This window comes from Eutrigla gurnardus, assembly GCF_963514095.1.
Source record: "Eutrigla gurnardus genome assembly, chromosome: 11".
NCBI classification, from domain to species: Eukaryota; Metazoa; Chordata; class Actinopteri; order Perciformes; family Triglidae; genus Eutrigla; species Eutrigla gurnardus.
The window spans coordinates 3786381-3800418 of NC_139925.1; the positions used below are offsets into that span (position 1 = coordinate 3786381).

General features: G+C 46.6%; 1 protein-coding gene across 1 annotated transcript in view; it reads right to left on the reverse strand.

Annotated features, from left to right (window-relative positions):
* The window catches only part of cdh23 (cadherin-related 23), a 153491-nt gene that overhangs the window by 47569 nt on the left and 91884 nt on the right, over positions 1-14038 (reverse strand). The window contains exons 14-17 of the mRNA XM_084020696.1: positions 7687-7751; positions 6649-6886; positions 4632-4737; positions 3092-3219 (exon numbers count right to left, since the gene is read on the reverse strand). Coding sequence (XP_083876822.1) covers positions 3092-3219; positions 4632-4737; positions 6649-6886; positions 7687-7751 — 537 coding nt within the window. The remainder of the gene's footprint in view (positions 1-3091; positions 3220-4631; positions 4738-6648; positions 6887-7686; positions 7752-14038) is intronic.

A 14038-nucleotide genomic window follows, 5' to 3' on the forward strand; every position in this document is an offset into this window, starting at 1 on the left:
AAGACAGAAAGTAAGACAGAAAGACATGAAGTAAGACAGAAAGACAGAAAGTAAGACAGAAAGACATGAAGTAAGACAGACAGACAGAAAGTAAGACAGAAAGACATGAAGTAAGACAGACAGACAGAAAGTAAGACAGAAAGACGTGAAGTAAGACAGAAAGACAGAAAGTAAGACAGAAAGACATGAAGTAAGACAGAAAGTAAAACAGAAAGACAGACAGGTGGAATGTATCACAGGTGAGACATGCTGTGTAACTGAATCTGACGATGTGAACTGATCAGCCACCAGGACTAACAGAACATCTGGATCACATGTGAACTGATCAGCCACCAGGACTAACAGAACATCTGGATCACATGTGAACTGATCAGCCACCAGGACTAACAGAACATCTGGATCACATGTGAACTGATCAGCCACCAGGACTAACAGAACATCTGGATCACATGTGAACTGATCAGCCACCAGGACTAACAGAACATCTGGATCACATGTGAACTGATCAGCCACCAGGACTAACAGAACATCTGGATCACATGTGAACTGATCAGCCACCAGGACTAACAGAACATCTGGTTTGGTCACGTCGACCAGCAGAGCCGGCCTCCTCGCAGCCTTCAGCTCAGTCATGTGACCAAAGCAGAGTTAAGGAATCTAAAAACCTGCATCCAGATCAGTAATCAGATCCTGTTTCCTTCGATGGTGACAGGAAACACGGAAAGGCATTCTAATAACCTGTAAGAGGAGACATCATGACACCAGAGAAGACACCCGGCACACGACATGAACACAAGAAGGATGCCTGCCTTTCTTTTATTCAACCCGATTTCACGTATTTAAAACATCTCTGATCTGCTGCGTGTACCAGAAGACGGCGGCAACGTTCTCCGGTGTTTTAAAAATAAGACTCGACAAAGATAAGAGTCGACAAAAGCAGCCAGATAGCTGCACAGACTGATAAAAACCACAAACAAAGCTGTAGCCTTGTAGTCAGGGATCCAAAGCTGCTCAGAATTATTCTGACAGTGAGGAAATACTGAAATGGAATATGGAAGTGAACGCATTCAAAAGTTCAGAAACGAGTGGACTGCTCTTTGCCTGTTTACCTGCTAATTAAGATCAACCAGCCTTCATCAGTGGAAGAACAACGGTACGACCAATTCTGCTTCAAGGTGGAGCTTTCAATTCTATTAGGATGTCTGATGCTTTAATTAATAATAATGCATCATATTTCCATCGTTTGTGAGCCTCTGAAGAAGAAGAGCACACACTAAGGAGTGAGCAGAGTCGCCTATTTTTAAGTTATTTCAGGTTGTAATGAGTTAGAACGGTGACGTAAATACATCTTTCCCCTTTCTAACCATCCTAATAGATCTATACATGTTCGGGGCCCCGGGGCTAACTCCTGAAGCGGAGATCTCCTGAGGAGCTTCGGGGTGTGTGAGGCAACGCTGTCAGGTGTTTAGCTGTGGAAGCGTGGAAGGAGAACTTGTTTGTGTGAGTCACATCTTCGGGGAACTTAAATGAGAAGATTGCTGGAAAAGTTTGGAGATGCTTCCTTTTGAACATTTGGTGTTTTTTTTCACAGGGTGTGTGCTGCAGTGCCAGGAGAGTCATTACATACTATCTGAAGAAAAATACTACGCTTGAAAATACATTAAAAGTGTGAGTTAGACAGATTCTCAGCCAAGACTTACAACTTTTTAACTATTGAAGTAGATTCCTGGAAGCCACACACACAAACACGCTGCCACATGAACACTAAGTGTGCTTACAGAGTTAACCTTTAACCTTAAATAAAGGAAAAAGACTGTATTACACAGCAAGCTGGATGTCATTGAACCCCTGAAACCCCCACACTGAAACCCGGGTTCAACCCCCCCCTCATGACTGTGATTTAATATCCCAGTCAGTCAGTTGAGTGAGTTTTAGTTAAACTCACACCTTCAGACTGTAAAAGGAGATGGCACGATTTGAAGCGGAGGACAAAAGAATAAAAACTATCATTCAACGCTACCATGAAAAGTCTGTGCGTGACACAAATGATAAATTATAAATGTGCTTCAGTCACCGTTAACTCTGAGCACCGATGTGGTTTGTTGCAGTGAGGCTCATTTCCATATTAAGGGGACAAATGTTTAGATGCGACCTGATGTAAGTGTGTGTAAACAGTGCAGGAGAGAGTCAGGGGTGCCTTTCACCCTTTGTGGCTGCTCTGAGAATTACAAGCCGTCTCTCCTCTTTCAGGTTTAGTGACAAGCTGGAGAGTCTTAACGAACCACAGCGCACTCTCTCCACCAGCTATATGCTAATATGACCAATTTAGAAAAGAGTTTACCCGGCGACTATTTAAGGTGAACTCTTTAACACTGATCTCCACTGGTTGAGGATCCATCAAAGTGGGTATTTAATGATGTATGAAAGTTTGGTTTTGCATGTGTCGATAACGATGAAATCAGCGGATGATGGAAGAAACCTGGACTCATAGTCTGCTGGTTTTAGGGTTTGACCTCAGTGACCTCTGTGAGTGAACTGGAGTGACTGGCGACTGCAGTCAAACTCACATTAAACCAGCCCACTAATCCATGTCAGTGACATTAAACATCAAACAGCAGCTGCTGCTACATTCATGAGCAAGCATGAAGGGTTCGACCCTGCAGAGGAAACCGGTCTGCCTGCTGGTGATGGTTACATGCAATCAATGCCATCTTCATCAGGGTTTACAGTTAAAGAATAGATCATGAACGTACAAATCATCGTGCAGAGTGAGACGGGACGATGGGAGACAAACACCTCTTCATCTCAGGTGTGTTTGCTGTCTTTAAACTGCACATCAGGCATTTTAATGTGCATTTTAATTCTAATGTGACACCAGATGTCGTCGTTTTAATGAGAACAGAAGAAGTGTTTGTTATGGAGGTGGGCTTCTGACCACAGCCAGGAGGAGACTTCCCTCACAGCTTGAATATGAATGCAGACGGCTTTACATTTGGATAATGCTCTTATGATGGAGCGTGTGCTGCAGATGACAGCCATGGCTAGTTAGTGGTGTGGTTAGTTAGAGCTGCGTCTGCTGGTCTGTACTTACAATCACCTCCACGGTGACAGGGACGGTGCTGTTCAGGGCCGGGCTTCCACCATCTTTGGCCATCACGGTCAAGAAGACCATCCCGTTGGGAACCTGCTCGTAGTCCAGAGGCCGGCTCACACTGATCACTGAGAGAGAGAGGCAGGGAGGGAGGGAGAGAGGGAGGAGAGAGAGGGAGAGAGAGAGAGAGAGGGAGGGAGAGAGGGAGGGAGAGAGGGAGGGAGGGAGCGAGGGAGGGAGAGAGGGAGAGAGAGAGGGGGAGAGAGAAAGAGAGGGAGGAGAGAGGGAGGGAGGGAGAGAGAGGGAGAGAGAAAGAGAGGGAGGAGAGGGAGGGAGAGAGGGAGGGAGGAGAGAGAGGGAGGGAGAGAGAGAGAGAGAAAGAGAGAGGGGGGGAAGGAGGGAGGGAGAGAGAGAGGCAGGGAGAGGGAGGGAGAGAAAGAGAGGGAGAGAGAGGGAGAGAGAAAGAGAGGGAGGAGAGAGGGAGGGAGAGGGAGGAGAGAGGGAGGGAGAGGGAGGGGAGAGAGAGAGAGAGAGAGAGAGAGAGGGAGGGAGGAAAGAGGGAGAGAGAGAGAGAGGAGAGGGAGGAGAGAGGGAGGGAGGAGAGAGAGAGAAAGGGAGGGAGAGAGAGAGAGAGAGAGAGAGAGAGAGGGAGGGAGAGAGGGTGAGAGAAAGAGAGGGAGGAGAGAGGGAGGGAGGGAGAGAGAGGGAGAGAGAAAGAGAGGGAGGAGAGGGAGGGAGAGAGGGAGGGAGGGAGGGAGGAGAGAGAGGGAGGGAGGGAGGGAGAGAGAGAGAAAGAGAGAGGGAGGGAAGGAGGGAGGGAGAGAGAGAGGCAGGGAGAGGGAGGGAGAGAAAGAGAGGGAGAGAGAGGGAGAGAGAAAGAGAGGGAGGAGAGAGGGAGGGAGAGGGAGAGAGAGCGAGGGAGGAGAGAGGGAGGGAGAGGGAGGGGGGAGAGAGAGAGAGAGAGAGAGAGAGAGAGAGGGAGGGAGGAAAGAGGGAGAGAGAGAGAGGAGAGGGAGGAGAGAGGGAGGGAGAGAGAGAGAGAGAGAGGGAGGAGAGAGGGAGGGAGAGGGAGGGGGGAGAGAGAGAGAGAGAGAGAGAGAGAGAGAGGGAGGGAGGAAAGAGGGAGAGAGAGAGAGGAGAGGGAGGAGAGAGGGAGGGAGAGAGAGAGAGAGAGAGAGAGAGTACAGAGAGAAAGAGAGAGAGAGAGGGAGAGAGAGAGAGTTTTTGGACTTGCAGCAGCATTATAGTTTAGTAAAGTTGTGGGCCAAATGGGAAACAACAACCTAGAGTTATACAAGCACACACACACACACACACACACACACACACACACACACACACACACACACACACACACACACACACACACACACACACACACACACACACACACACACACACACACACACACACACACACACACACACACACACACACCACTCTACACTTTAAATGTGTGAATGTTCAGCCAGTCTAGACGGCCCTGCCCGGATGGATCCATATTATAGATTGCGTCCCCGTGCCGTGAAGGCGAGCGTACCTGCGTATCCCTCCACCATGATGATGCTGAAGTACCGGAGGAAGGCCGAGGCCGAAGTGATGGTGTATGTCAGGAAGTTGTTGGGAGGAGAATCCTCATCTGTAGCCTGTGGGGGGGGGAGAGACACTTTGAGTGAGACAGGACAGATGCTGCAGTAGACGCTGCTATTATATATATATGTGCATGTTTGCACATCGTGGGATGCAGTGTGTGTGTGTGTGTGTGTGTGTGTGTGTGTGTGTGTGTGTGTGTGTGTGTGTGTGTGTGTGTGTGTGTGTGTGTGTGTGCAGCCAAGAAGCTGTCAGTCAGTGAAGGCATGTTGTTGGACAGATTAAAGCTAGATTCTGGCTATTAGCGGCGCAGGCGTCAATACTGGAGGAACACCAACAGAGCCGAGACACGCTGAGCAGGCAGAGGACAGATGAAACTATACTTTGCAGGGCTAATCCACAACAACATCAACAACAATGATGACACCCCCTCATTATTCTCCAGTTGGCAGGAACTTAAACACGAGTCCTCCGGCTGTGAGGAGAGTCTACGGGCCTCGCTGGCATCATTAAAGGCTGGACAGGTTGTCAGAAACTCTCGCTTGTATCTCTCCGGAACACGCGTAGCTCTACTCTTTGATTTGATGCCAAAGTGTTGAGTAAGCGATACCTTTCTTCCCCCCGCAACGTCCTAAACTGTGGCTTCTCTCTTGCAGACCGTCTTCCATGTGAGAAAACTTCAACAAACGGCTTCATATTTGACGGTCGTTCACCACTCAGGAGCGAGAGGAGTTGAGGGCGGCAGATCAAGTAGGTGAGTCAGAAAAAATACACAAAAAAATGATTTCCATCTCTCTGTTCTCCAGACTATACATGTATTTGTATCGTATTTATATAATATAGGTTCCAGAGCAAAGCGCTGACGCACAGAATGTGCGTGACTCGTATTTAATATCGGCAGCGTTTAAGGTTAGTTCAGACCAATCAAACACAGCGAGTCAAGCGTTGAGCGCAGTCATCAGCTCAACCCCCACAATGCAACACGAAGAAGCCGCCAAAGTGCACCGGCAGCAGGGTAACGGCTGCACCCGCCGCCACGAGGGATAGTGGTAATAGTGGTTCTCTGCAGGGCGCAATCAGAGGAAACGCTGAGCCATTAGTTACCATTGTGCCGGCGTGCCTCTGCCTTTTGTGTGGCAGTGACTGATGGCCAACACGCCACGCCGACCTGTTCTTCTTGGACACAGTGCACACAAACACATAACTGCACCGTTCTAAACGAGGAAGAAAGGAGGAGGAGGAGGAGGAGGATTGCTGCCAGGATTTTGTGGGATGAGATCCTCGGTTGCAGCCTTTTACGTGAAAGTACATGTGAATGTGAATAATTCAATCTTACATTGATTATGTAAGAATGTAGTTCAGACAAACAACAAGTTGAAGGTATAAACAGCAGCTATAAACAGTTTTACTGTAGTTTTACAGTCTGTTCTCAAACTCCCTACATGTTTCACACACGTCCGATACCACAGATAATGTGTGTGTGGCAGGAAATCTGCAAACATCTGGTTGGAGGAAGTGGTGTCTCATTCCTGGGTTCCTCTTCTAAGGAACCAGGTCTCTCTCTCTCAATATATTATATATTATGTTGCCTGTGATTTTAATCCCATGTCTGTAATCTGTAAAGTAAAAACTTCCTATAATTCTGCAAACACAGAGGTCATCTGTAATCAGTAATTGGGGGTCGTGTTGTTTTGTTTTTTACATGTTTTTGCTTTATGTTTCTTTCCCGGGTAAAAACGACGGAGCCTGAAATGATAAATTAATAATTTCACAGCACTTTTGGGTGCAAATTCAGGAGGCTCATGTCACTACATGATAGGGCTCTAATGTGGAGTTATTTCTGTGTGTGGTCGCTTCTCATCCCTGAAGAAAAGGAAAGCAGTAAACAGGAAACTCCAGGTGTGTTGTGAATGGATGGATGGCACTATTCTGCTCTTCTTCTGGGTTTATGTTTGAAAACGTCTCACCCTGACTCGTGCCACCGGCTGGACGGCCTGCTCGTTCTCCCTCAGCGAGCCCACGTACGCCTCCTTCTGGAAGAGTGGCGCGTTGTCGTTGACGTCCAACACGTTGACTCGGATCCTCCCCGTCGTCTCCTCGCCGCCGCCGTCCCTCGCCAGCACGGTCAGCGTGAAGCGCCGCATCAGCTCGTAATCCAGAGCGGCCCGCAGGACGACCCAGCCCGTCTCATCGTCCACGGAAAACCTGAAATCCAGAGACAACGAGGCTTATTATGACAAGATACTTTAATGATATCATAAGCATACTAACTCCAACATAATGACCTTATAACAACATATTAAAGCATGTTGTAAAAAGACAAATGTATAAATAAATTAAACATGTTCATGTGTATTTGTTATGAGACGTAGTGAATAGTTAATGTTTCTTTTAGAGCAATGGTTCTCTATGTGGGGTCTGTGGCAATCTGTCTGCAGTGTAATTACTTCTAAATAATACAATTATGCAGTGTCATAAAAGCACATACAGACGGGGACCATTTGCACAAATAAAACAAGCATATGTGTCCATTACTCCCATGTTATCATTGGGCCAATAGAAACTCTGATAGGATTTAAACACACGGCAATACATTCATTATTTACTGGAAGTAAGTTTGCAGAAAGTCAGCTTTAAACTGGTCATTTTGAAAAGTGTCCTAAGATAACTTTAATTATGATATGAACCATAAATAACTGTTATGTTTGTTGATTTGTTCGTATGAAGAGAAAAGCTTCATGTTTAGAAAATAGATTTGTATGTTGTCATACAAAAAAAAAAAAAAAAATCACCTGAAAACGCTGCTCAGCGAGAGCAACAGAGGATCTAAAATAGTTGGAGGCCACATTGATCCGGTGATGTACGAACGGATGAGAATGTGTGTTTTTCTGTACATTTGTGGCCTAAAGGGAGCGTAACGAGCAGCGGCAGACATCCTCGTAGGTGAATTTGAATGTCCCTGTGTGTTTGTGTGGATGGTTGGAGCGTGTCGAGCCGTAACTTACTGGTCTGGGTCGTCGCTGAAGAAGTAACGCACGTTCCCAAACGTGCCGGCATCTGCGTCGGTAGCCTGCACAGAAAAAACCAGAGAGAAGAGTTTACTTCCACAGCCGTGCTGATGCTTCCCTCGTTCATCTGCATGTTTTCTTTGTTTCACAGTGTGGAAGAAAAACTCTTCAGGTCCAAGTCTGTGGCTGGTTCAGACGAGGTTTAATCACCGACGGTGGAAAAAGGAAGTCACAGCGTTTCAATTCACGACCGCTTCCAAGAGGAAGAGACTTCCTGAGACGTCGAAGGTGTGGCTGCCCTCGGGGCAGCTGGGTTTCTCTACACAATGTCACAACAGGATCCATTCATCGGGCCTCGATCAATCAATGTGAGATAAGGATGTTTCGGAGTCGGTCCAGGAAGAGGGAAAGACCAAAAGATCTTCTTATCAGGATAACAAAAGTTAACCACAATCCAATAGGAGCAGCAGGACATTCGATGAGTACAAGAGAAAGGAATATTAGGATGAGATTAAATTAAACTGTGAGGTAACACATTTTCTTCTACATCGACCTCGTATATTACCCATTAGGGGTGAGTATTGGCAAGAACCTTGAGATACGATACGTATCACGATATAAATAAACACAAGTACCTGTATATGTACATCAGATGATATTGATCAGAGGACAAATTGAGTCAAAACTATTTCATTCAAAACAGCCTCTCCATTTTATTGATTCATGAAATTCACTGGAATAAATATTGAAAATAAAATGAAAAAGGATAAAGTACTTCATTCACAACGCATCTAAACATGAATCTATTTTTTTTTATCGATCTTTGGAGTTGAAAAATCGATATTGTATTGTGCGGTAAAGTATCGCGATACATTGCCGTATCGATATTTTTCCCCACCCTATTACCCATGCTCCTTCAGGAGGAACATGCAAACTGTATTTTCACGTGGCGTTCTTCGTAGCTCCGGCTGCGTCCGTGAGGCTGCCTTCAACTGAGGAGAGGAACTGTGACACGTTCATTAAAGCGGAGGAATGTCTTTTCCATTTCATGTTAATGCAACTGGTGGAACATTCCTCAGCATACATTTGTGTGTGTGTGTGTGTGTGTGTGTGTGTGTGTGTGAGGTCAGCCGGTGGTTTTTAATAAGGTGATACAGCCAAAAGGCTGTATAACTGTCAGTTCAGTCTGGCTCGGTTTATTAAACGTCTCCCTCTAACAGCTGTCTGTGACTGTATGATGACTTTATGATGAAACCGTGCAGCACTCAGAGGTGTTGATTGGATTTATTCTGATGAGGGAACAGATATACTTTGCCCTCGTCTGAAAAAGCAGCACTTTAGATTTAGCAGATAAAAAAAAAAGAAGCTGTCGGAGGAAAGCAACATAAAGAGCAACGCTTTCGGGAATCTTGTACTTTATGAAACGCCGATTTGTCTTTGTAAGCGTATGCGTGTGCACACGGGGTGTGTGTGTGTGTGTCGGCGCTGATGGATCGTGGCTGGAGAGGCTGTTGTAATAGAGTTCCACTTCAGTGGCTCTGCAGTCAGTTGAAGGGCCAAACGTGAACGTGTCTGCAGTCGGCCCTGTCAACCACGATGTTGGTCACCGTGATGCAGTGAAGCCCCGATAAGACCTTATTATGTACCGCTGTGTGTGTGTGTGTGTGTTTACATGTGGCGGTGACTTATGCACTTAAACATTCGTGTTGCATGTGTCTGATATGGGAGAATACACACCAGCACATGAGCCAGAATGTGTGCACGTTTTAATGTGTTGGGAGAATATCTGTGCATTTTAAATGGAACGTGTTTACGGTTATGTGTGTGCACGACGCCTCTCACAGATGGAACAGCGGCTGCAGCCATCAATGGCTTTTTTCACCTTCTGAAAATCCCGGCGTGCTGTTTAGCGCGAGCCTGTAATTTCACAGAGTTTCCACTACATCGTCCTTGATGGCCGATCGATGGTTCTTTTTAATGTTGGAGCGGCCGCCGTCGTTGTCGAGTGCAGCGGAGCGCATCGAGCTGAGAGCGGGGCGCTAAATACATGCGAGGTGTTTGGGACTCCCGTCAGGTTCTGATATTAACCTTTGCGTTTTCATCTGTCATGTCTCGATGACCTCATCATTTAATGCCACTCCTACCCATCCCTCTGCCTCTCTACTCCCCCTCCCTCCCTGCTCCTTTATCTTTTTCCTTTCTGTCTTTACCTCGCTTTCCTCCCGGCTCCTCCTCTACATATCTCCCTCAGCACACTCTTTCCCCCTCGATGCCTCCCTCCCCCGTTTTGCTCCCTCTCTCCCAGGTGAGTGACAGGCCCATAAGTGCTCCAATGATAGCGGTGGGGGTGTTAGCGTGACAGCTATCGAGGCGGTGACAGGAGCCGGGCTCAGCCTGGGAGCTAATGCTGCCTCCGCGGCCGAGCCCCGACAACAGATAGAGGGGGAGAGGGGGGAGACTATAGCCCCCTCCTCCTCCATCATTCACCGACTCCCCATCTCCCACCAAACAATCACCATGACAGTACAGCACGGTCACTTTGCCAACTGCTTGCCAAAGACTTTCAACTCCAGACGCAGGAGGCCTGCAGCAGATGGAAGGTAGAGATTGGTTCGTACACCGGGGTGTTATGCTTTTGCTCCCCGTCGCCGTGGTAGCTTCAACTTTTTTTTTTGGATGGGGAATTGGAGGCGATGGAAAAGTTGGCGAGACGGTGTGCTACAGGGAGAGTGTACCATTTAATGAGGAAAAGAATGACATGGAAATGTGCCGAACGAACAACAAGCATTTAAAGGGATGGTTCACTGGGACGACAGCTTTCATGCCAAATGAGTAATGCTGATGGATAAAACGTCTCTTTTTAGGGACAAACAACTGAACAACAAGTTACAAACACAGATTTGTTGATAACCTGTTTTCTGTGAAGATGTGCAGACATGTAGGCGGTATAGAAAACATCCCCGGTGCTAAGGAGCAGGACTCTGAGGTCCCGGACTCAGCCTTCTGACCAAAGGCCACACTACGTTGTTGGTGAGAGTTGGTTTGTTTCTTCTGATTGCCAATATAAACTCTTCAGGCAATAACTACAAAAGAGAAATTAGTTCTCAGTCGACCAGTTTGGTTAAATGATGTGTTTCCTCCCTTCAGAGGGGCGAAGCCAGCAGGCTAACACTGTGTGTGTGTGTGTGTGTGTGTGTGTGCGTGTGTGTGTGTGTGTTTGTGTGTGTGTGTGTGTGTGTGTGTGTGTGTGTGTGTGTGTGTGTGTGATGGATCCACATGGTAAAAGATGCACAATGTTTCCAGGTTCAGGTCTTGGGGTGAATATGCACCCCAACCATTTACAGTAGAATCTCCTATTATCACACTTGATTGCTTTCAAGAAAAGGCAGAAATGAGAGCTTCCCCTCATGGGTGACAGAAAGACAGGGGTAGTGTGTGTGTGTGTGTGTGTGTGTGTGTGTGTGTGTGTGTGTGTGTGTGTGTGTGTGTGTGTGTGTGTGTGTGGACTGGGCCTGGGTTGGAGGGGACACAGCAGCGGATTATCAGCACCGCTATCTCGTGGACGGCGAGGGAGGTTACAGGCTTCTCTATCGTGAGTGAGCTGGAATTTGAATTGATTGGCTCCTAAAATTGCTTTTTCTGCAGAAGCTTTGAGAGGCACGGGAAAGGAAACCAATTACTGGCTGTCAAAGCCCGCTGTCAAAATAGAGATGACCCTCAGTCCAAACACAAACAACCTCCTCTGTCTCAGTGTGGCACACCTAAACACAACCACGAAGAATGAGATAACAAACACACACATGTACAAACACACACACACACACACAGCAGCAGCAGCAGCATATTGAGGATGTCCAGTTTCTGACAATCATTGTGGGGGAGAGAATCACGAGGACACGGTTGTCAGGTTATCTTTCTCAGCTCTGGTTCGTTCCACGGATGCAGACTCCTTTAAAAGGCTCACATTCTCCGTATCCATGACAAGATCACAGATCAATCTCCACAAACGCTTTACAAGCGGGACACAAGAGAACAGTTACTTCTAAATGAGAGCCCCTCTCATGCTAACGTGAGATGATAGTCTTTAAAAATACACAAACGCAGTGACAAGAGGTGGCTGGAGGTTAAAGGTGAGGTCACGACCGTCTTTAAGACAATCCTCACACGGCCGTATGAACATTAATATGGTTGTTGGTTGCTGTTATTGTTCCTTGTGTCCATACTGGCTGCACAAATCCTTGTTCTGTGCAGAATTGCTTCCCAAACTTTAACTTGAGCTAATATGTAAATGAACGCTTCAGCAGAGTTCATCAAATCGGGCCGTATTATAATTTTGCACTTAAAAAAACTAAAACTTTGGAGAAATATCGACTTTTATCGAACTCAAACTGCTGAAGTCTCAGATTTAAAATGCTGTTTTTTCTTCCCACAGAATGAGGACTCTATGGAGAACAAGCAAAGACATGTTTCAGTGTGGATGAGTATTGATTGATTGCACTTCAATAATCCCCAGGGGGAAATTCTTTTGCTACCAAGCCACCACACACAACAACAAATAAATACGTTTGCACCAGACAAAGAGAAAAAAAAGACAACAAACCAAAGTAGTACATTTCTTTCACTGCCAATAGAAGTCAGAGGCAGCAGAAGGAAAAGCACGACGCTACATGTGACAATCTGTCGTAAATATATGTGCTATATTAGCATTGTTTTCTACATTATGTGATGTAATGGGGTTTAATATTGAGTATTGTTTTATGACAAAACTGTTTCACCAATTGAGTTCATTTTGAAAAATAATGTGTGAGTATAAGTTAAATTAATTATATGTCTGGTCACAAAGGAGATCAACCTGGGTTTTTCTTGGTCTATAAAACACACGGAACATCCAAAGGGCTACAGGTTTGTTTCTTCTGATGGATATTACAGAGCGGCCGCCTGGGAAAAGCACTTCCACTGTGACACACTGAGGTCCAATTAACGACCGCGTGTCCTGAACAGCTTCTCACTCAACTAAACTAATGAGTGAATTCATATATTCCCCTTCATTTCCATAATTGCACGCATGAACGTAGAGCTGAAGCTGTGTGAAACGATGCGGAGAAAAAAAAAAAAAAACCCAGAACCTCTTCGGCGGAGACGAGATGCAGAAATCCCTCAGCTACTTGTTTGAAACGACGACCGGCCTCTCTCCCGTCCCCCAGCTGTGACCTAGTGCACCTACGGGGGTTGGTGGAGCCTCGTGTGTGTGTGTGTGTGTTTTACTGCAGACACTTCAGCGTAATGGCGATGGCGTGCGTTTACGACTGCTTTATTTCTCTAAACTATTAACGAGCAGGTGGGGGTGCTCACAGCGATGGCTGCCCGCCGACAGGCCTGAACAGCCTGTTTCTATTATCTCCTGACCGCCCAGATAACACAGGCAGACAACAAGCAGAGAGACAGATACAACTTTTAACTACTCCGACCACTGGGAGGAAAAAACCCAAACAGTTAGCTCCGGAGTAAGAAGGAAGGGGAGGACTGGATGGCAGGTAAGCTGGAGGAAGAGGTTGAGCTGCCAGAGTAAAGGCTTCATTCAGAGCTCTTCCCTTTCTGTCCTCGATGGACGAAGAGTGAAGAAGACTTCGCTTCAGGAACAAAGATTATGCCTTAAAACACACAGCAGACCTGTTCCCCGGATCCTAAATCCATCCCTCACACAGCAAAAATCAAAAAGTCTGGATTTTCAGCTTCTCAACAGTGAAGATTTCCAGACAAAAACCAACAATTTCAAGACGTCAGCTTGGGCTTCGGGAAATATTGATGGCCATTTTCAGAAAACAATTCATATCCACTAACTGAGGAAATAATCTGCAGATTAATTGATAAGCAAAATAAACCATTAGTTGCACACAGTGGTGAAGTGCACCCCCCCCCCCCCTCCTCTTGGTATTTTATTGTTATTGTCTGAGTGAAATGGCTGAATGGATTAACAGATGACCAAACAAATGATCCGACGGAGAGCAATCTTCCGCTCCACACTCCCCAAACTCCCCCTTTCATCTAATTCTGCAGCTCCAGAGGAGCGATAGTGAAGCAGCCTCTCTCTGGCTGCCGTCTGCTTGTCCCGGCCCCGCTCACCCATTCACACTGTGTCTCCCAATGTCAGAACACCCGTGATAAGCGGCCCATTATTAGCAGCGACGCCGTGTGAGCCACCACATGCGAGCCGGGGCCTCACTCCCTTCATTACAGTAATGAATTATAATTACTGTTGTGACTATTACCCCATAAAGGCCTGTCTAAACAGCGGCGGTGGCGAAACATCCTCCGCTCTGTAATTTATAACCGTCTGCTAGAAGCATTT